At 42.0% G+C, this 23,652-nt stretch overlaps 1 protein-coding gene across 1 annotated transcript in view; it reads left to right on the top strand.

Moving 5' to 3' along the window:
• TOP1 (DNA topoisomerase I) overlaps positions 1-19,823 on the top strand; it is a 95,317-nt gene extending 75,494 nt beyond the window's left edge. The window contains exons 14-21 of the mRNA XM_023251253.2: positions 8,701-8,844; positions 10,298-10,483; positions 11,489-11,557; positions 12,109-12,223; positions 13,175-13,302; positions 17,054-17,148; positions 17,378-17,527; positions 18,522-19,823. Of these exons, the coding sequence (XP_023107021.1) occupies positions 8,701-8,844; positions 10,298-10,483; positions 11,489-11,557; positions 12,109-12,223; positions 13,175-13,302; positions 17,054-17,148; positions 17,378-17,527; positions 18,522-18,624 (990 nt within the window). The 3' untranslated portion in view covers positions 18,625-19,823. The remainder of the gene's footprint in view (positions 1-8,700; positions 8,845-10,297; positions 10,484-11,488; positions 11,558-12,108; positions 12,224-13,174; positions 13,303-17,053; positions 17,149-17,377; positions 17,528-18,521) is intronic.
• The last annotated feature ends 3,829 nt before the right edge of the window (positions 19,824-23,652 follow it).

Genomic DNA, 23,652 nt, shown 5'->3' with positions numbered 1-23,652 from the left:
TCAAGTTTTGCTTTTTGCATTTGGATCTTTGATCTATTCAGATGTATTTTTGTGTATGGTATGAAGTTGAGATCTAATACATTTTTTCAAATGAATAACCAGTTGTTCCAGAACTATTTAGTTGTATTACCCTCTCTGTTTATATATCAAATTTCTACATGTGTGTCAATCTGTTTCTGGGCTCTCTGTCCTGTTTGTTTCTTCATCAGTAGCTTACTGTGTTAACTACTGTAGCTTGGTAAGTTTTTACTGCATAGGACAAGTTTCCTTCATCTCGTTCTTCAAAATTGTCTTGACTGTTCTTTCCTCTCCTATGTTTTGCATTCATTTTGAGATAAATCTGTCATGTTCTAATGGATACTGTTGAGATTTTTTTTTAATTTTTTTAATATTTATTATTCATTTTGAGAGAGAGAAAGTGCGTGCGCATGAGCCAGGGGAGAGGCAGAGAGAGGGGGAGAGAATCCCAAACAGGCAACTTAGGGCTCAGTCTCACGACTGGTGAGATCATAACCTAAGCTGAAATCAAGAGTTGGATGCTTAACTGACTGAGCCATCAAGGTGTCCCGAGATTTTTATTGTATTGAATGTGTAGATTAATGGGGGGGGGGGGTGGGAGGATACATTATTTTGAGTCCTCCAGTCCATGAACATGTTCTATTTCTTCACTAATTCATGTCTTTGAATATACCCTCTAATATTGCTTTGTAATCTTCTCCACAGAAATTTTTCCTATGTTTAAAGCCTTTTTTTCTTAGAGACCATACAGTTTTTAGTGCTACTGAATGTGATTTTTTTCTACTACATTTCTGTTCTTCCTAGAGTGGTAATATATGACAACGTTGCTGAGCTCTTATTCTAAAAGCATCTGTCCTTTGTATTTTCTACATAGACAATTAAATTACCTGTAAATAAGGGCATTGTAAACTAATCATTTCCAGTTCTTACACCGCATACTTCCTCTGCTTAAGTTTTACTTCTTTTTTTTACAAGAACCCACAATCATACATAAAATCCTAACCCTCTCTCCATTCAGCAGTTATCACAGTGAGATATATTTGATTAGTTTCTACACTCCATACCTTTCTCTAGGTATTTATTTATCTGAAAATTTCTTTATTTTCATTCTTATAATCTATCTTTTCTCCAGTAAAGAGTATCTTTATTACTGTATATCTAAATACGGATATACAGTAAAACTTTGGATTGTTCTGAGTGTTCCTCAAGACATACAAACTTTAATAAATTTTAACTTGATTAGTAAGCGATGTCTTGCAATAGAAGTAGTAGTATGTGGCGCCAAATGTCACATGATCACGACTGAGCCAGTGGTTCTTGAAATTCGTTTTGATATACAAGTGCTTGATTACAAGCATATTTCCAGAATGAATTATGCCCACAAACCAAGGTTTTGCTGTTTTTGTATAGATGCTCAGACTAGACTTTGAATCAGATGACTAATGTATTTTTATCCTAGAAAACTCTCAGCCATTTTTCCACAGCTTCTAGATCATTCCTTCCATTTGCTTCTTCTGGAATTCTCTTAGATGAACATTGGAGCTTCTCCATCTACACTTTTTTTAAAGCTCTATTTTCCATATTCTTTTTTTTTTTTTTTTACTGTTTATTTACTTTTTGAGAGAAAAAGAGACAGAGCGGGAGTGGGAGAGGGGCAGAGAGAGAGGGAGACACAGAACCTGAAGCAGGCTTCAGGCTCTGAGCTGTCAGCACAGAGCCCCATGTGGGGCTCTGACTCACAAACAGTGAGATCATGACCTAAGCTGAAGTTGGACGTTTAACCGACTGCGCCACCCAGGCGCCCCTCTATTTTCATATTCGTTACCTCTAGTTCTGGTCTTTATTTGGGGAAGTTCTTTAGGACTCCCTTCCAATTTGCTAATTCTCCTTTTGATTATATGCATCCTGAAGTTTGTATCTCCCCTATAATTCATTTTAATTGTTAATTTTTGCTTTCAGAATTTCTAATTATTATTTCATGTGTACCGAATTTTATTTCACTTCATTTCTGTTGTTTTGTTTTATAATTTCTTGTCCTTTTTTGTGGCTGTTACATCTGTTTTCTCTTTACTCATAATTGATATATATGAGGAAACCTTTGTTAGATTGTTTTTTAAAATGTTGCCTGAACTGAATTTGTGTACTAATTATTGTTGGCAGTTTTTCTAAGTCATTTTTCTTTTGTCTTCTGGAATTTCTGTCTGTAAACTTTGGGAGGTGGTTTTTGTCCATGTTATCATTCTCACTTGTTCTTTGCTCTCCACTTCTCTGCTCCCTCCTCATAGCAGTCTTCGAGCCCAGCTCAGCCTAAACTAACACAGGCCCTGGCTTTAGGTCTCCCCATCTTGCTTGGAGCACTTTCATTGCTGTTTGAAGCAACCTGAGGATTAAAGTATGATTTCACTTAACCCCATCTGACCCAAAAGTCTATAAATAAGTTTTTGTAGTAGTGTGTTGAGTGGTAATTGATGGTTGTACTTCATCAGGGACTTTAGATCCAAAACATGGGAGGCTACCATGATGGGACTTTGTTCTATACCTTTCTGCTCGGCCTCCAGAGACTTTTCTATTCTGAGATTCTTTTGCTTGTCTTTATTTTACTTATTCACTTCCCCTGTGTTATGTTATTGTTCTGTTCTACCCCATCTCTGTTCCATTAAGAAATTTAGCTCAAGCATGACGTGACTTAGAGATTTTTGACAATTTTTATTTCTTAATATTTATTTACTTACTTTGAGAGAGAGAAAGAACACAAGCAGGGGAGGGGCAGAGAGAGAAGGCGAGAGAGAGTCCCATGCAGGCTCTGCACTTGTCAGCACAGAGCCCAGCGCAGATCTCACAGACTGTGAGATCATGACCTGAGCCTGATGCTTTAACCAGCTGAGCCACCCAGACACCCTAAGAGACTTTTGGCAATTTTTTAAAGTTGGGCAGTCAAGGGTAAAAAAAAAAAAAAAAAAAAAAAAAAAAGCACAGCTGAAGTGTATCTTTTTAATGTCTTCCTTTCCGGAAACTTTGATTGGCCTACTTGCAGTCAGAGTCAGGTTTATACTACAAACAGCCTCACAAGCCATCGAAACAATAGGGACTTTTGAGAGCCGCAGGAATGTGTGTTTCAGGTAAAGACTGTCCTGAGCTCATTCGCATCTTTCTATGCTCCTCTTGGTTAGTTCTGCTTTACCTTCCAGGATTTTCATTATATAGACATCTTGTTGCAAGTGTTTCCATTCCCTTCCTCTTCCACTCTGTACTTTGGTGCCCATGGAATCTGAAATAGCAGGAAAATGACAGTCAGCCTTCTGGAACCAGTGGTTTCTACAAAGCTCTCTGATCCTGGATAAACCATAGATCCAGAGGTTAAAAGGACTGCTTATTAAGGTACTCACTGCTAAGTCCAGCCCACTGCCAAGGTTGGAAACATGATCTAGTCTCATTACCTGTAAAGTAGCCCTTAGTAAAAGTGAGGTTCTTCAACCGGTCTTAACTTTATGAACAAAATTTGTCATTTTTTCTTTAAATTAAGTACAGCAAACTTTAGAATCCGTGTTGACATTACATTGCATTCAATCCTAATAAAATATTCTTAGGGAGAAATACACTTTTCTATCTTTAGAGCTTATAATTTTGGGGGGTTTCAAAGATGTATATACCTACAAACTTTTGAATGTAACCATCTGGGGATTAAAGAGCTGGATTGAAGGAAAATGTCCTTATAAAACTTGATAGTCTTGGGAAGCTCTGATTTTGGTGAGTTTTATTAGAAAAGGAAAATAAGACATAACGCTTATTTTTTAAAAAGTTATATTCTGAATCTTTTAAATAAAATTCTGAATTCTAAAGTAGAAGGAATAAAACACTAGAACTTGTAGATGATAGCGTGATAGAACATCTACATGACCTTGTTGTAGATTTCCTAGGACACAGTAAGCACTAATGATAAAAGAAACAATTGATAAAGTTGACTTCATTAAAACTAAAAACTTGTAGGGGCGCCTGGGTAGCTCAGTTGGTTGGGCATCCGACTTTGGCTTAGGTCATGATCTCACAGCTCGTGAGTTCGAGCCCCATATTGGGCTCTGTGCTGACAGCTCAGAGCCTGGAGCCTGCTTCAGATTCTGTGTCTCCCTCTCTCTCTGCGTCTCCCCTGCTCGTTCGCGCGCTCTCTCTCTCTCTCTCTCTCTCTCTCTCAAAAATTGACATTAAAAAAATTAAAATTGGGGCACCTGGGTGGCTCAGTCAGTTAAGCATCCAACTTCGGTTCAGGTTCTGATCTCACGGTTTGTGAGTTCGAGCCCCGTGTTGGGCTCTGTGCGGACAGCTCAGAGCCTGGAGCCTGCTTCGGATTCTGTGTCTCCTTCTCTCTCTGCCCCTACCCCACTTGTACTCTGTCTCTCTCTGTCTCTCAAAAATAAGTGAATGTAAAAAAAAAGAATTACAATTAAAAACCTATGTTCAACAAAGGACAAGGTTAATTAAATATATGTTACAGGCTGGGAGAAGATATTGGCAGCATGTATATCTGACAAAAAACTTGTATCGAGAATATACAAAGAATTCCTATAACTCAATAAAAAAGACAAACATTCCCATAAAAAGCGAAAGATTTGAACAGATGCTTAACAAGATAGAGGTATGGCCAATAAATAAGCACACGAAAGAGTTCTCAACATCACTAATTACTAGGAGATTTAAACCACAATGAGATCTCAGTTTTAGTTCTAGGTATTTTTGCCCTAAATGAAATTGAAAATCTATGTCCACAAAAAGAGTTGTACAAGAATGTTTATAACAGCGCTGTATTCGGGCAAGTCTCAAAATGGAAACATCCTAGGGGGTCCATCAACAGAATAAACACATGGTCTCATCAAACACATTAGGGATAGTCCTGGGTTGTATCTATATACCAGCAATTAAAAGGAGCAAGCTACTGATAAATGCAATGACATGGATGGATCTTAAAAACGTATTGGGAAGCCCAGACACAAGAACCTATACTGTATTATTACACCTTTTTTTTTAAGTTTATTTTATTCATTTTGAGAGCGCATGCATGAGCATGAGTTAGGAGCAGAAAGGGGGAGAGAGAGAGAGAGAGAGAGAGAGAGAGAGAGAGAGAGAGAGAGAGAGAATGAATATGAATATCCCAAGCAGGTTCCACGCTGTCAGCATAGAACCCTACATGGGGCTCGAACCCACAAACTGTGAGACCATGACCTGAGCCCAAATCAAGAGTTAGACGCTTAACCGACTGAGCCACCCAGGCACCCCTGTAGGATTCCATTCTTACAATATTCTAAATTAGGCAAAACCAAGCTATGATGATACAAGTCAGATTAAAGGAATAGTGCTTGCTTAGTTGGTGATTAACTGGGAAGGGGCACAAGGAAACTTTCTCAAACGATAGAGAATATTCTCTGTCTTGATGAGATAGATGTAGGTTACAGGGGTTATGAATTGTTAAAACGGATTAAACAGTACACTTAAAATTGTATAACATAAAATCTCTTAGATTTATTCAGAATGAAAGATGAATAGGAAATAGTGGACTAAAATGCACTACTTGGTATGTGGAAAAGAATTTGAATATATATAACAACCTCTACATATCAGTAATAAGGCAAACATCTAAAAATGAGCATATATGAAAAGTTGGTTGGATTTTATCTTTAAACATGGTATTAAATGTATGAGGCCAGTTTGTTGTATCTTTTGTTTAAATGTTAGATGTTTGGAATTCAGAATGCTAGTCATTCCTTTTTTGGTGCATCACCAGCTAAGTGAGAAGAGCCACTTATGGGCCTCCTGACTGGCTCAGTCGGTGGAGTGTGTGACTCTTGATCTCAGGGGTGTAAGTTCCAGCCCAAAGTTGGGTGTAGAGATTCCTTAAAAAATTAAAAAATCTTCCAACAAATAAAGAAGAAGAGCCACTTAAGAATATTGGCAAATGTCATCGCTCCCCAATACAAATCTCTGAGAGAGGATTGGAGAACAGGAACAGCTCATTTCCCACTTTGTATCCTGAATTCAGATCCTGACCCCATTTACCTAGTGTATATATATATATATTTTTAGACTTTTTTTTTTTAAGTTTATTTATTTTTGAGAGAGAAAGCAAGTGTGCCAGTGGGGAAAGGGCAGAGAGAGAGGGGGAGAGAGAATCCCAAGCAGGCTCACACGGTCAGCACAGAACCCGATGTGGGGCTCAATTCCATGAGCGTGAGATCATGACCTGAGCCGAGGTCAAGAGACACTTAAACCAACTGAGCCATCCAGGTGCCCCTATCCAGTATGCTTAATGAGTAAGCAGTTATATTAGAACCAGAAAATATGGTGGGCCCACTAGTTAAAAACAATCTCTCAAAGAATGTCACTTATAAGTAATCAAATTAGATTCTCATCCATAGAGACGGTTGACTGGGTAGGGAAAGATGGGAGGGGGTTAAAGGCAGTTCCCCTATGGTGGATACCTTGTTTCACTGCGATGGTTTTGAGGAGGACCCTGTCTGGAAGACCTAAATGGATATTTTTTTTTTCTGGGAGTAGTCTGAGAAAGCTTGTTCGAGTGCATTTTACTGTCTGGATTCCATTCAAGGAAACTGACGGCAGGGGTAAGCATACTTCCTGGAGGTTAGCTTTCCTTCCCCCAGACCTAGACAAGGTGGCTTCTGCCCCTCCACCCCGCCTCTTATGTCCTTACTTGAGAGAATCCTGGATCCTTGGGTCAGGAGCCAAGCCAACCTGTGAGGAAAAGTTGGTCTTGTGGTACCCTCTGTGAATGGCTTATTTGTTGGGTTTTTCTAAACCTTGTTTCAGTGGCATAACTAAGGAATTGCGCAAATGTGACCCTACAGGACTTTGAAGACTTGGAGTTAGGCTTTAGTAGGCCTGCATGCATTAGAGTGATGGCCAAGAGCCCACTCCTGAGCGGGAGGCTGTGCTGTTGAAGATTGTGCGTGTGTGTCTCTCTCGCACGATTGTCATGGAAATGGATTACTTCTATATGAGGACAGCTGTATCACACCTTTTCTTCACCCTGTTAAATGTTAGTACATACTTGGAAAAACCAGTGAGAAATTTTCAGCTTGCCATTGTCAGGAAATAGAACTTTGATATTTCTTCTGTATTGTATCAACAACTGCTAAATCACCCACCCACAACAAGTAGTTCACTTACAAACAACTTGGCCACATACATTTGTGGCAGAGTGATGAACCCTTAGTGCAGCCGGGTGAGCTTGCAGTTCGGGGTGCTGGTGGAGCTAGAAATAGATCTTTCTTGCTTTCACTTAGCCAACTTTCCTGCATGCTCAGAAGGCTAGTTACTTTGACCACAGTTCTGAACACTTCAAGGACCATGTGTCCCATGGCATAGGCGGGAACTAGGCTTATGTGGGTAAAAATCACGATGTCCCTCTCTCTCATAGGTGGGGGAATTAATTGCAGAGATTCTTGGGTTCTTGAATTCCATCCCTGTATTCATGTCATATAATCTGTTTTAGACCTTAGAATACTCCCTGACTCTCTTGGGAGTCCTTGGATTTTTTTCCCCCCTTTCTTACCTTTCTCACTTGACATTAGTATCAGCCCTTGCTTGTGAATTTCCTTTCACCGGGGCAGCAGGACTAATCTCCTGTCACTGTTGGGTAGAGACCATCTTTTCACTCTCTTTCAAAAACATTTCATTGGTTTAAATCCTTAAAATCCTTAAAATCTTATATCAAAAGCTCTAATGTTTAAAATTTTTTTTTTTTAACGTTTATTTATTTTTGAGACAGAGAGAGGCAGAGCATGAACAGGGGAGGGGCAGAGAGAGAGGGAGACACAGAATCTGAAACAGGCTCCAGGCTCTGAGCTGTCAGCACAGAGCCCGATGCGGGGCTCGAACTCACAGACCGTGAGATCATGACCTGAGCTGAAGTCGGACGCTTAACCGACCAAGCCACCCAGGCGCCCCAAAAGCTCTAATGTTTAAAAAAAAAGTCTTCCTAGTAACATTGCTTTCCTCAATCTAATCAAGAATACTTTTAAAAGCAGAAGTTAGGCTTGATGGGGGGTGGGAGGGAGGGGAGGGTGGGTGATGGGTATTGAGGAGGGCACCTTTTGGGATGAGCACTGGGTGTTGTATGGAAACCAATTTGACAATAAATTTCATATATTGGAAAAAAAACAGAAGTTAGAAAATGGTGAATAATTACAGCTGTTCCTGGAAGTCATTGTGTTCCTTAGTAATTACAAGTTGTAATCTTTGGCTCTATTTCCTTGACACTTCCATCACATTGTGCATGGTTGTCTGGAATGTAATGAAATTCGGTCTTAGCAGAAAACTGCTATTGGCTCACAGATTCAGGAGCAGAGAGAGCCATGATGCTGATGTGGGAATGGGGATGTTTATACCCTTTGTGTTGACAGAAGTCCGTTTTGGGGATGTGCCATGTGGGCTTTTCCCAAGAACATAAACAATTTAGCAATTAGAAAGGAGTCGTGTGTGTGCTTGACAGTGAAACAGGACAGCATGAGTTCTCATCAGGTTAAATGCGTTATAGTTTCTCTTCAGTACTCTTTTTCTACCTTGCTTAAGCTCAGGCTTCTTTTCTTTGGTTCACAGCTCTGAACTTGGGTGTTCAAAGTCTGTTTTTACTCCACCATTCCTAAGCAATCCACCTTTGGGGTTGGGTCTCTGCAGGGTGAGAAAGACTGGCAGAAATATGAGACCGCTCGGCGGCTTAAGAAGTGTGTGGACAAGATCCGGAACCAGTATCGAGAAGACTGGAAGTCCAAAGAGATGAAAGTTCGGCAGAGAGCTGTAGCCCTGTACTTCATCGACAAGGTGAGCATCGTCCTGTCACATTGCTTAACATGTTCAGCTTATCAAAGATGTGGAGCTTGTTTACTCCTCCAGGCCCTGTGCTAAGTACTAGAGAAGCACCAACCTCTGGTTGAGTAAGGAAGGTAGAAGTGGAGAGAGAGGCATTCAGAGTCTACTGCTATCTGAATCTGCCAGAAATACTGTGACATTTTCAAATTCTTTTTGGCTATAAGCTACCAAAAAATTTTATTTTACATCACAGACCCAACACACAGATATATATATATATGTATACATATATATATAGGTGTTTGTGTATAACTGAAACAAAAGTTGCACAAAACAGTGTTTAGCTTTCTACAAGGAGTGAATTCTGACATTTTAAATTCTGTTTCTTGTTTTTAAAAAGGGTGGTTATAACCCTTAAAACTGGTTAAACCACTAATGTATCACAACTACAGTTTGAAAGACTGTTTTAAAAAAATTTTTTTTATTAAGTTTGTTTATTTTGAGAGAGAGAATCCCAAATAGGTTCTGCACTGTCAATGCAGAGCCCGACATGGGGCTTGAACTCATGAACCATGAGATCATGACCTGATCTGAAACCCAAGAGTCTGAAGCTTTAACCATCCGAGCCACCCAGGCACCCCTGAAAGACCGTGAGGGAGGTCAGTTTGTCAGTATCTTTTAGAAGATTTTAGTGCTGATTAGCTCAAATTCTGAGTTATCTAAAAAATAAGCAAAATTAAGAGACTCGCATGTTGAGTCTGATTGCCCAGAATAGGAATGCTGCTTTGTTTTATTATTATTACGTTTTTATAAACTGAAATATATCTCTTTAAGTAAAAAATGCTGAGAGAGCCACTCTTTTTCTTTTCTTTTCTTTTAAAATATTTGTTTATTTTTGAGAGAGAACACAAGCGGGGGAGGAACAGAGAGGGAGACATGGAATCTGAAGCAGGCTCCAGGCTCTGAGCTGTTAGCACAGAGCCTGACTCAGGGCTTGAACCCACGAACTATGAGATTATAACTTGACCCGAAGTTGGATACTTAACAGACTGAGCCACCCAGGTGCCCCTGCTTTGTTTAAAAAAAAAAAAAAGAAAGAAAGAAAGGAACAGGAAGGAAGGGAGGGAGGGAGAAAGGAAGGAAGGAAGGAAAGAAAGAGAAAGAGAGAGAGAGAAAAAGAAAGGAAGGAAGGAAGGAAAGAAAGAAAGAGGTTCTTTCCTCCATCCCCATTTGAGAGAACAGAATAAAGAGAAGCTTGGTTTTCTGAGAAAGGATAATACTATTTTGATTCTCTCTACTTCATTTTATTTGAAGAAGAAGCACTAGTGTAGAATCCAGAATTCCCAGGCCTTGCAGACTGATGCTCTGTCCCAAAGAGAATTGGGAGACTTATTTGGGTTTCTTGTAGATCCTGTGAGATTGAAGTATTTTCATTTGTTCTCATTTTTCCCTCCTCCCTGGACAGCTTGCTCTGAGAGCAGGCAATGAGAAGGAAGAAGGAGAAACAGCAGACACTGTGGGTTGCTGTTCACTTCGTGTGGAGCATATCAATCTGCACCCAGAGTTGGATGGTCAGGAATACGTGGTAGAGTTTGACTTCCTTGGGAAAGATTCAATCAGATATTATAACAAAGTACCTGTTGAGAAACGAGTAAGTTCCTGTGGCCTGTGCTCCCTTGCCTGTTTTTTCTTTCTTCCATTCAGTCATTCAACAGTTACTGAGTGCTTTTTGTATGCTCTGCATTTTGCTCAGCACTAGAAGAAAATGATTTGAAAGGGAGGGGAGAGGTGTTGTTGGTTGTCCTGTGTACCTCCTTTTAGTCCCTGTCCCTCACGTCCTCTGCTCCATGCTACCTTTCTGGGATTAGGGGGCCACATCCTGTAGTAGTATTCAACAGAGCATGCTGTAGAGAGTGGGCCCTTATGACAAATTTCAGCATAAGATTTAACTCACCATGTTGTAATGATTCAACCATGTTTTAGTATCCCCTGGTCATGTTGCACATTTGTCACTTTTGTAGCTTTGCTCAGCCTCTCCCCAACTCCTGACTGAGCAAAGCAGTAGCCTGTTATCCTCAAACCTCTGAGCCCACAGCTGAAGACGGTGCTGCAGGGCCCCCATAATCCAGTCCTTTAACAGCCTGATGTCTAGTCAGGTAATTGGGCTTTGCTGGCTGTGGCAGTGGTCCGTATTAAATGAGGCTAAAGAGACATGACAAATATAATACCTTACCTTAGATTGGGTTCCATACTGGGGAGGTAGAGGACATCACTAGGTCAGCTGACCAAACTGGACCACTAAAGTATGTCCTCATGCAGATTTATAAAGTTGATGAGTACTGTGCATATGTAAGGCAGTATCTCTATCCTTAGAAAATTCTTGGAAATACATTGAGGTATTTAAGGGTAAACGACTATAATACAAGTACCCATAAATGGTTCAGAACAAACAATGAACATGTATATACACACACATAGAAATGGGGCAGACGTGTACTATGTGAGTGGCAAATGATGTGTAAAATGGTAATAATGGGTGAATCTGGTAAAGGATGTCAGTGTTCCTTGTGCTTTTTTGTTTTCCAAGTTTTTGTACGTTTGCAATTATTTCCAAAGTAAAGGCTTTTCAAATAATAGGTTCTTCTATTTCTTTTAGGTTTTTAAGAACTTACAGCTATTTATGGAGAACAAACAGCCTGAGGATGATCTTTTTGATAGACTCAATGTGAGTGGACAAAGTGCAGTGGGTTGGAGGAGGGGCCCAGCCAGAGCCACTCGAGCTCCTAAAGGAGAGGTTTGCCCAGGGGTGGCTTGGACTCTCCCTTTAGTCTGTCCTGTGCCATCCTATCCTAGACACACTTCCTCCCTCAGGCACATAGTGAATTCACGACCAAAGTCCTGAGACAGGTAGACAAACCCTGCCTTTTATCCTCTTCTGGCTCTTAACAGAGTCTTCTCTTGCTGGATGCCCAGCCACCTCTGCTGGAGACCAAAGCCCTCTCCCTGATAGCTTATCATGAAGGTCTTAATAGGGAAGGACACATTTGTTTTATTGGCCTGCTTAAGATTAAAGTACTTCATAGGGAGGTATCATGCAAGCCTGTAATTTGGAATTCTTTTCTCCTTTTTTTTCCTAACTTCTCACTGGCAAGGCAGTAAACTTGGCAGAGTTGAGATTGCACTGGCATAAATGTCCTAGGGCTTGCTTGCCAGAAGGGGCAGAGTGGTAGGGCTTTTACCTAAATCCCAATATACTCTGTGCCTTGTCTCCTCCAGACTGGTATCCTGAATAAGCATCTTCAGGATCTCATGGAGGGCTTAACAGCCAAGGTGTTCCGTACATATAATGCCTCCATCACGCTACAGCAACAGTTGAAAGAACTCACAGCCCGTAAGTATTGTTTGGCCAAACAGGCCTGTACCCTTATTTGTACATCCATTGCCCTTGCTCAGCTAGCTTAAGTCCCGGATCGGTTTTGCTTTTTCTCCCTAACTTTGTGATTGGAAACTTTTCCTTCCGTATCTCTAATAGAGAGCTGAGGCTTAGTTGTATAAACAGAAGGTCAGTGCTATTTCACCTTTCCTACCCCAACGTCAAGATTTATTTTCATGGAATGCTGACAGGAGCTTTTATTTGTTCTGAAAATGCCTGCATTTTATATTTTATATGTATGTTAATAAAGGTAATAGGATGAAAGTGCTATAATGTTTGGTTAAATTGGAGGGAACAAAGTTGTCATGTTATTTTGCAAAAGGAGAGCGCATCCTTCCCCTGAAGTTTCTGCCATTTTTACCCCCTTAAGAGTTGATAGTATTCTAAAAACTAGGTGCAGGAGGTATGACCAACATCCACAAACTTCTTTTTCTAGAGCCCAGTCACTGCTAAATTTCCTCTGTCCTCTATGTCAAATGGCTTTAGAATATAAAAGCCAGAAAATCCAAAGAGGGTATTTTGAGGGTCAGTATTTTGGGGTGGGCCAAAGGATGCCATGTGACATAAGTAAAATATTCCTCCAATGACACTTTGAATTTTTCTTTGTAAAACATACCAACTTATGATTTTAAAACATAAAGCTTGTGATCCTTTTGTCTTGTCCTCCTCTACAGACCTTTTCCGTTCCAATTCTACATTTTCTTCAGACTACATTGGGGGACAGGGGGTGGCCTTTCAGACAAGCTGATGACTTGACTCTCAGTTTTGACCTTGTGTCTCAGGAGAACTTGATCATCTTAGTGAGATGAGGGCTGGCAGAATCATGAGGAAGTGCTGGGGAAGCCATGTGGTGTATTCTCCTCAGATATACAAACTAACTCTTTTATTGTCATGTTTCTTTCTTCACAGCTGATGAGAACATCCCAGCAAAGATCCTGTCTTACAACCGTGCCAACCGAGCTGTTGCAATTCTTTGTAACCATCAGAGGGCACCACCCAAAACTTTTGAGAAGTCCATGATGAACTTGCAGTCTAAGGTAATGTGGATCTGGATGGTGTGGTCGCAAAATGAAGGGAGCCACATCTGCTGTGGATAGATGATGTGCAAATAAGAGGCCTTCTGGGCTGGGATATGAGAAGGCCAGTTCTAGGTCTGTTCTGGAAGATACGTCCATGCTAAAGATAAACAAATGGAAATATGATAGGAGTTATCCCTGATGAAGATAACTGAGTATCAGGTACTCATTGTTCAGAAAGTCTATTTCCAACTTCGGCTCAGGTCATGATCTTGCGGTTCGTGGGTTTGAGTCCTGTGTCGGGCTCTGTGCTGGCAGCTCAGAGCTTGTAGCCTGCTTCAGATTCTGTGTGTCCCCCCTCTCTGCCCTTCCCCTGCTAGGCTCACATGCACGTGCGCACTCACCTGCTCTCTCTCAAAAATAAACATTAAAAAAAATTTTTTTTTTTTTTATAAAGTCTGTATTCTGTGGACAGAACTCCTGCACTGGCCACTCTTCCTATTTTGAAAAGCTGAGTTTGATGTGTGCCCTCTTTTGAAATATTATTGTCCTTATTATACATGAGAATAATGGATATAAAGATGGTCTTCACCATTCCTTGCCACAGTCCAGAAATACAACTGTTTCTAAATTAGATTGCTTCAAATTAAAAAGATGATGAACAATGATATTTTATTTCCCCCTAATCCTAGCACAACTATTTTTATTTTTACACATTCCACATGACTCATATTTTTATGTAGCTCATCATCAAACATCTGTTGAATTCTGGCTGTGTGCCAGAGTTGCTGCCCTAGAGGGAGAGAGACATGCAAACAAGTAGATGCTATTCCTCTTCCATGTGCTTTTCTTCCTTCTGACTCTGTCTGGTACTGCGCTTTCAAGCCACAAGGCGCTAAACACTTCGGTGGTGAGCGTTTCTGTGTTGGCGATGGCTACGTAACTAATCCATTCCAACGTACTAACTCTCAGTGAGAACTGGCAGGTATTTCACTCTAGAACAGACACATAGGGTTGTCACAAAGGACCAGTTATCCTGAAATACACTTACCAAGTATATTTTAAAGTCTGTGATGTGCTTCCTTATTAACTTATTAAGTAAGATCTGAAGGTGGGTCTAATAATCACTAAATTTCAAGGGTAGTAAAGAATACATAAACAATACTTAAGATTTCTGCAACAATTTTAATGATCCGGAAATATCTGTATTATATTGGTGGCGAATATATCATAGGTACTACTGATACTACTATGGTTTGTTGCCCACATTCATAATTGAAGACGAAATGAATTTCAAACAGAGGTTAGTGAAATTACAGATGTAATTCTTTTCCATCCACATTTACAGAATTCTGTACTAGGACAGGTGGAGTTTAAACATGACTTGTTATAGGGGTGCCTGGGTGGCTCAGTTGACTAAGTGTCCAACTTTGGCTCAGGTTATGATCTCATGGTTCGTGAGCTTGAGCCCCACACTGGGCTCTCTGATGTCGGCACAGAGCCCACTTTGGATCCTCTGTCTCTCTCTTATCTCTGCTCCTCCCCTGCTTGTTGTCTGTCTTTCTCTCTCTCTCTCTCTCTCTCTCTCTCTCTCTCTCTCTCTCTCTCTCTCAAATAAATAAATAGGGGCGCCTGGGTGGTGCAGTCGGTTAAGCGTCCAACTTCAGCCAGGTCACGATCTCGCGCTCCGTGAGTTCGAGCCCCGCGTCGGGCTCTGGGCTGATGGCTCAGAGCCTGGAGCCTGTTTCCGATTCTGTGTCTCCCTCTCTCTCTGCCCCTCCCCTGTTCATGCTCTGTCTCTCTCTGTCCCAAAAAAAATAATAAATAAACGTTGAAAAAAAATTTTTTTTTAATAAATAAATAAATTTAAAATAAAAACTAAAAATGACTGCTATAAAGTGAGGCTCCATACACATTTTCAGGTCCATATATTTTCCTCCTGTTGAAATTTCTTCAAGATAAATACCCGGTAGTAGTATGTCTGGGTCAAAAGATACCCACAACCTACAGTTCATGCTACAGGTGCCATCTGGTTTTGCTAGAGGGATGCACATACGCACAGTAAATGAATATATACCCCTAGACCTCTCAAATCCTTAGAATATATGGTTGGCAGGCAAAGAACCCTATAGGCCACCCATCCTAGCAGCTCCTGTTCGCTGCCACTCTGTTAAATGGTGGTCATGTGGAATCATCTACTCTCCCCATGTTGTTGTTCCAAGCCAGAAATAAATATTCAGGCATGAATATTCAGGTGCTGTTTACCCAATTCAAGCTACCCATCCCCCTGGAGCATGAGGAGGTATTTTGTTGATCTTACTCTGGAACCACTGTTTGGGCAGCCCAGGGCCGCCTGCCAGACGAGCCCTGCAAGCCCAGGAACCCTCTCCTGTGTGCCCACAAAGCAAACACACGCCCCTGTTTGCCAAGTGAATCAATGGAGTCTTTGATGCTTTGAGAGAATTTGAAACAGCCTGCCAATTTAGCATCCACGGAAATGGTTAAAAGATTGTGGTCTGTTAAATTTCTAGCCCAAGAAGAATCTAGCTAGTGGTGTCTGATGCTTTTGTGTATAGAATCAGTTCCTTCAGCTTGACTTTGGACAACATGGATGTTGGAAGTAAGCCATTCATAGTAAAATACATTTAATGATTCTCTCACAATGGTGGCCTCTGTTTCCAAACTTGGGCTATATGTGTATATTTAACAGACAATTCTAGGCTGAGAGCAACAGCCCAGACTGTGTTGAATCAGGCAAGTATTTATTTACTCTGCAGAGGTTCCCTTGACCTTGTAGGTTAGGAAAGGTAATAGCACATCTGAGGTTCTGCCCCCAGCAGCATGAGCTCCCTGGTTTGGGCTCTAGTTTCCTGGTGTTGCCTGCTGCTGTCCTTAAGCAAGAACTAAGAACTTAGGTTTTCCAGAGGCCCTCCAAGGGTTCTATAAGCAAGAAAGGCTGGAATTGCTTGTTTCATCCTTTATAAACCGGGATTCCATGAGATTTTATTTGGAAAAAAGAGCTCCATAGCTAAAAATGTTTTCAGACCTCTGTTTTTGAGTGATAACTGCTTTAATTTCCTTCCAGTCTCAGCTCCCTTTCATTTAAAATACAGAAGGCCAAAGCCAGGCTGTGCCATATATAGGTTTCAGCCGACTGGCTGAGCTGTTTAGCTTCCTGGGTTCCCTTGGGTATTCTCTCCAGTGCATCCTTTTTTCCTGAGAAGCTGGCAGCTCCTTCCCAGAGTGCTGGCAGAATCTGAGGAATGAGCTGGGTTCAGTAGATGCAAGGATCCTGTCTCAGCTTCATAAAGAGTTATCTCCTGCAGTATTTGTAGAAGGAAGGCTATAACCTGACACAGGATCCATTTAGTAAACAGTTTTCATCTGTAGCCCTCCTCCCAGGTGTCTAAAACTAAAGCGTTATGTGATCGAAAGATTGGCACTCACATTCCCAGTCCTGGCAGGTTCTGTAACCTGAGCTTTTGCATTAAGGGGACAGGCCCTGGGTCACTGCCTATAGAAGGATCACTGATTTCTTGAAGGGTCACTGAAGAACATAAATGACGAAATAGCATTTGCATTCAGCAGTCACTGTGCATCTAATCTGTGCCTTCATGAAGCCACCCTGGGAGAGGGGGGGGAGGTTTATGTGGCATGCCACTGACATAGGCAGCCTGCCTGGTGGAGACAGCTTCTAGGTTTCATGTCTGATGGAGCTCTTTTCTCTCCGGGCTGATTTTATTTTTAAACCTTACTGTTCTTCCCCACCTAGATTGATGCCAAGAAGGAACAACTAGCAGATGCCCGGAGAGACTTGAAAAGTGCTAAGGCTGATGCCAAGGTCCTAAAGGATGCAAAGACCAAGAAGTATGTACCTGGTTGTTATGCAGAGCTGGGGACTGGTTGAGAGAAAAGCAGGGGTAATATCAGAGGTCCAGGGGCCCCAGCTTTTCTAGAGTTTCTGAGTGGTATCTTTTGGAAATCTCTGTATGTATTTAGGGTTTTCCTGCTTTTGCTGCCCCTGCATGGCGGGGTGGGGTTGCAGTGTTTTTGTCCAGAAGCTAGGCCTGGTTCTTGATGACTTCCATTCTTCCAGGGTGGTAGAGTCAAAGAAGAAGGCTGTGCAAAGACTGGAGGAGCAGTTAATGAAGCTCGAAGTTCAGGCCACAGACCGAGAAGAAAATAAACAAATTGCTTTGGGAACCTCCAAACTCAATTATCTGGACCCAAGGATTACAGTGGCTTGGTAAGTAATCTTTGGGCCCTTCTTGGGGTCCTGCTGCTGGCTTGAGAATGTAGTGGAGGGTTCAAGAGCACTGTTGGCCTTCCCATGCCATCCCTTCACCTCATACTTGGAAGTCCTTTGGGAAATCCTTGCCTTTCTACTATGCACACTGCAACTGCACTAGAACATCTTCAATGACCCTAACTGGTCAGTAATGTTGTTATACTGCCTTGGAGCGTGTTTTTGTCTGTTTTTAAAAGGCAGTTGCAGCCTCTACCCCTATGGAACTTTAGGACAAGAATAGGAACTCTTGGCCCTTATTAAAGGAAAAATCTAAAAGGAGCCCATCTATCTACACTTGAACAAAACTTTTCAATAAATTTTTTTTACAAGTAAAGGAAGAAAGGAACAAGCAGAAAAAAAAAAAGACTGCAGATCTGAGCAACGTACAGAAAGAGTTAGAGGGAGCTTATAACAAAGATAAATTCTCTATTGTTTGTGTCCCCTTTTAACCCACACAGTCATAAAATGACATCCAAAATAAGTGAGTTTTATTTATTTATTTTTTGGAAGATGCTTATTAATGTGCATTTTTCTGAGCCTGACCTGCTCCTATGGGTCAGGGGTTCCACCCGGCTCTTGTACCCTTTTTGCTCTTTTGCCCTGTTGGGTGCTAGAGGTTTTGAGTTAGATTGAGGGGCAGTATGCACTGTGGTTGAGAGCATGGACACCAGAGCCAGACAGCTTGGGTTCACTTTTTAGCTCCATCTCACTAGCTGCATGACAAGGTAAGCAAATTACTCAACTCCCTGCATTAGGTTTTTTTCATTAATACATCTGTAGTAGCATCTACTTTAGAGGTCACAAGCACATGATACTGTTAGAATATGTTTGGCATGTTCTTAAAATTCATTCTCAGCAGATGGACACGAAGCAAGCATATTCAGGTCCCTGCCCTGGGTCTGGGCTGTTGCTCCCTGAGACACTAATCCCCCTTTTTCTCCTTTGTGTACAGGTGCAAGAAGTGGGGGGTCCCAATTGAGAAAATTTACAACAAAACCCAGCGGGAGAAGTTTGCGTGGGCCATCGACATGGCTGATGAGGACTACGAGTTCTAGCCAGTCTCGAGGGGCGGGCAGGGTTCTGTGAAAAGGAACAGTGTGGTTTGGGGAAGGTGGATAAACTGTGAGCCTTGCTTACCCTCACAGCTGAGGGAGAGGGGCGGCGAGTCTTAACAAACGAACATCTTTGCGAAAAGATAAACCTGGAGATATTATAAGGGAGAGCTGAGCCAGTTGTCCTATGGACAACTTATTTAAAAATATTTCAGATATCAAAATTCTAGCTGTATGATTTGTTTTGAATTTTGTTTTTATTTTCAAGAGAGCAAGTGGATGGGAATTTGTCAGAGTTCTGCCAGGCAAATTCACTGTTTCACTGAAGCATTTGGATTCTCTTAGCTACTGTATACGAAGTCCGATTATATTGGTGCGTTTTTACAGTTAGGGTTTTGCAATAACTTCTATATTTTAATAGAAATGAATTCCTAAACGCCCTCCCCCCTCCCCCATTTCAGGAATTTAAAATTAAGTAGAACAAAAACCCAGCGCACCTGTTAGTGAGAATTGTCACTATCTATTGTCATGGGAATCAATTTTCATTAAACTTGAAGCAGTCGTGACATCGGCAGTGTTTTGGTTCAGACACCTGTTCACAGAAAAGCATGATGGGAAAATATTTCCTGACTTGAGTGTTCCTTTTTAAATGTGAATTTTTATTTCTTTTTAATTATTTTAAAATATTTAAACCTTTTTCTTGATCTTAAAGATCGTGTAGATTGGGGTTGGGGAGGGATGAGGGGGTGAGTGAGTCTAAGGATAATGAAATAATCAGCGACTGAAACCATTTTCCCATCATTCTTTGTTCTGAGCATTCTCTGTACCCTTCAGATATCCATCTTTTTCATTTTAAACCCAGTCTTTCACTTGAAAGATTTTATTGTGTAAAAAGTTCCACAAGTCAATAATTTAGAGGAAAATGAGTATTTGGTCCAAAAAAAGGAAAAATAATCAAGAATTTAGGGCTTTTATTTTTTCTTTTGTAATTGTGTAAAAAATGGAAAAAAAACCATAAAAAGCAGAATTTTAATGTGAAGACATTTTTTGCTATAATCATTAGTTTTAGAAGCATTGTTAGTTTAGCGTGTGTGCAGAGTCCATTTCCCACATCTTTCCTCAAGTATCTTCTATTTTTATCATGAATTCCCTTTTAATCAACTGTAGGTTATTTAAAATAAATTCCTACAACTTAACGGAAACCTAGTGTCTGCCTCTTTGTTACACAAGGTCCCCGACCTGACTAGGGCAAAGTTGGGGTGGGGGGCGTTGGTGGGAGAGGGCAGGGCTCGGCTCTGTGTGGGATGTGCTCTCATTGCTCGGCTAGGCCCTGGCGGCTCCCTCCCCAGGGGTTGGGTGGGGCCTGGAAGGGGCTGCACCTGTCTTGCTGCCTTGGGTGTGGGTCAGAGGGGAGCCAAAGTCCATATCCTAAGATAAAAGCAGGCCCAGGAAGTAAGGGAGGGTGCAAGAACTGAATTTGGAGCCCAGGGTATTGTTTATTGAGCAAGATAAAGTGAATGTATTTGGGAGACAGGCTTTCTGAGCATATTGGCCAGAAGCAGTAGGGAGCTTGTCTGGGTTTGCTTGTCTGGGTAAGCTTCCAGTCAGGATGGCAGGAATTAAGGGTACTAAGCCAGTTAGGACACTGGATCCCAGAGGCCCAGCTGTAGGCTTCTCCTCGTGTTGATTGGTTAATTGAAAAAGCGTGGTTTGTGGCCATTCCCCAGGGCTCCTGTACCCACATTTGTAGGGTCCCTAAAAAATTGTTCCTTTCTTTATACTAGGTTACTGTTAAGTCTGGAATTTAGGGTGAAGAGAGAGCTTTCCTGGCCAAATGGAGCAGGAAGAAGGTCAGTGGTCAGAATTGGCCACTTAGCCCTGGGCCCTCTAGCTTGCTAGCATGCATGCACAGGTATATTCTGGGAGGAGAGCCATCTCCTGGATGGTCTCTCAGCTCCCTGGGGCTGGGTGCTGGGCTGGTGTTGGCCCACTGCAGAGAACCCTGGAGGTCCTCTTTGGCAGCCCGCATTTCATCGGTCAGTGAGGGAGGTAGCATTCACCCCAAGAATAAAGGAGGTTATATACCATCAGTGCGTTGGAGCAGATTACAACCACGTATTTTTTTAATCCTGTGGTGTAGAGGTAGCTAAAGCATTGAACATAAGAAATGGCAACAGAGGCTCTTGCAACACCTGATCAGTACACTGTACTTTATGGCTTGGGGGTGAGTGATGAGAACATGGGCCCAAGGTTTGGGACTGGAGCAGGACCTGCCACAACCACGGGACAAATCTTAGTCCATAACTAGGAATTAGGGACAGGAGGCCTCACAGGCATAAGATTTTATTCATGGGCAGCAGCAACTCGTGCCTACCTTTCCCAGCAGGGATCTTCCTACAGGTCTTCTGAGGGCAGGTGCATGGCAACTAAATCCTGGTCAAGAACGATTGTGAAGGGCTCCCTCGGTGGTGGCAGGCCTGGGAGAGCAAACCAGAGGATGGAAAACTGACCTGTCCAGTGGGGATGAGGGAAGAGGCTGGACAGGTAGGTGAGGGCCAGCTGTGAAAGGCCCTGAGAAATACTTGAGCCTGGAGTCAGGAAAGAACTCGCCTCACTTATTCCTCCAGTAGATTTGGTTCCCTCCTCACACTTCTGGCTTTGTCCAGGAGCAGAGGCCCGATGTGTAAGGTCCGAAAAAGCCCCTCCTGTCAGGGTCTTCTGGAATGCCCAAGTCCAGCTGTAGGCAAAGTGGAACGCAAGCCAGGTATCTGGGTGCTTGCTTGCTGCTCAGCAGCTCCTCCATCCATCAAATCCACCCTGGACTTACGTCACGTTTGAAAGAAAAAAGGAAGCTCCCAGCTCCCAGCCATCTCCCTCTCCCTCACCATCTCTCTCTCCATTTCACATATGAGTGCCTGGAGCCAGTCATCCACACCACCAGATCATTCCCCACCCACTGTAACCAGCTTCTGTCCCACCTTGCCCCCAATTCCTCCCTCCATTCCGACCACAACCGCCAACAAGTGAGTGACCGATAGATGGGCTTGTACCGTGTATCTTAAGCTTTTTGTGGCACTGGGCATGTGACTATTCTGATTTAGTAGCCCTACTGAAATATATTTTACATACCATAAACATCCACCTGTTTCAAGTGTAACATTTGTATCTACTGAAGGTTATGGCTATCACCATAAGTCAGTTTTAGCATATTCTCCTCCCCAGTAAGATCCCTCGTGCCCATTTAAGAGTTAATCCCCACTCCCACCTCCAGCCTCCACTAAATCTACTTGCGCTATACCTTTGTCTTTTTCTGGACATCACACACACAAATGGAATTTTACAATACGTGCCCACTCCCCTCTCCAAGCACTTCTCTTTGGCTTCCACAATGGCACCCTCTCCTGGTTTTACTCCAGTCTCCGCCAGTCTGCTGCATCTTGGTTACTGCGCCCCCCCCCCCGCCCCCCCCCCCCCCCCCCCCCCCCCCCCCCGCCAGGCCTGGCTGCTGTGACTGTCTCCTTGGCCTGGCCAATTTCATTTGCATGTGAGGGTGATGACTCCCAGACCTCTGTCTCCAGCCTAGACCCCTTTCCTGAGCTCCAGACCCATGGTGGAGTTGCGGGCCAGGTCCCCAGGCTATTAGATCTACCAATTTCTGGAACTCGGCTCAGTACCAACTACACGGCCAGTGGGCTGTTTCCCATCTCACTGAAAGGCACCTCCATCCACTCTGCCCCCTCAACCAGAGTCTAGTGGAGCCACCATCCTTCACTCCTTTCTCTCACTTCCACACCTGGTAAATTACCAACTGAAATCCCCTCCTAAATACACCAAACATAGGTAGTTCCCCCTCAGAAAACTTGAAAAAAAAAAAAGTGTATTCTGAGAAAAGAGTTTACTTATTACATTTTGGTCTTTACAGAATCCCTCATATAATGGGATGCTCTCTCAACTTGTTTTGAACCAAAAAGCGCTTTTTGGAGAAAACACATTACCCTGAAATGACCTCAGTCAAGCTAGTTTTGGACGATTACAAGTAGTCCCCTGACAAAATCAGTAAACAAAGAGGCAAAGAAATTTACCACAGACTTAGTAATTATTTCTCACAATCCCAAGTATTATGTATAAACAAGCCTCTCAAAGGTCACTTTAATAGCAATACGGTATTGATTTTTTTTTAGGTTTGGTAGAGATCATATATATATATTTTTAAAACAGTTTCAGAAAACCACTGAAATACATACAACAGAAGTAAGATTTGTGTCAGTATGGAAGGGGTTGGTTAGTAGGTGGAGTTTGGCATGAAACAAGAGTGGCCATCGGTTCATAATTGAAGGTGGCTGATCGGCACAAGGAAGCTCACTATATACTGTCCTGTCTACACTTAGATCCATTTGAAATTTTCCATAAAAGTTAAGTAGTTATGCAGTAATATATACCCCTGGGAGAAAGGAAACCTGTTTTAATGTTATATATGAAAGATAATGGTGCTTACATTAAAATTTCTAGTAATAGCATAACATACTGACCCGAAAAGTGCTCTCTCTGCAACAACATGAATGAGTCTCGAAAACATGCTGAACAGAGACCAAGGGTACATACTCCTTGATTCCAAGTATGTGAAATTCCAGAATGGGCACCACTACTCTAGTGATGGAAAGTAGGTTAGTGACTGCCAGATGGGGGCAGCGGAGATGGACTACAAAGAGGCACCAAGAAACTTCAGGGTGATGGAAATGTTCCATATCTTGATTAGGTGGAGGTTACAGGAGGGCATCCGTTCGTCAAATCTCACCAAACTTCACACTTAAAAAAATGGATGCGTTTTTTAGTATGTAAGTTATTCCTCAATAAAGCTGATTTTTCAAAAATGCTCTCAACTGAGAAGGCAGTGAAGGTGATATGCTTTCAGAAATTATATTAGATGAGTCAAAGTGGCCCTAATGGTGAACCTTACATAGAAATCAAGGACTCATAAAGAGTTTGAACATAAATTTATTACTGGACAGGCAAGAGTGGGAAAAATCAATA

This window comes from Felis catus, chromosome A3 (assembly GCF_018350175.1).
Source record: "Felis catus isolate Fca126 chromosome A3, F.catus_Fca126_mat1.0, whole genome shotgun sequence".
NCBI lineage: Eukaryota > Metazoa > Chordata > Mammalia > Carnivora > Felidae > Felis > Felis catus.
This window is presented reverse-complemented; position numbering and strand designations above follow the sequence as displayed.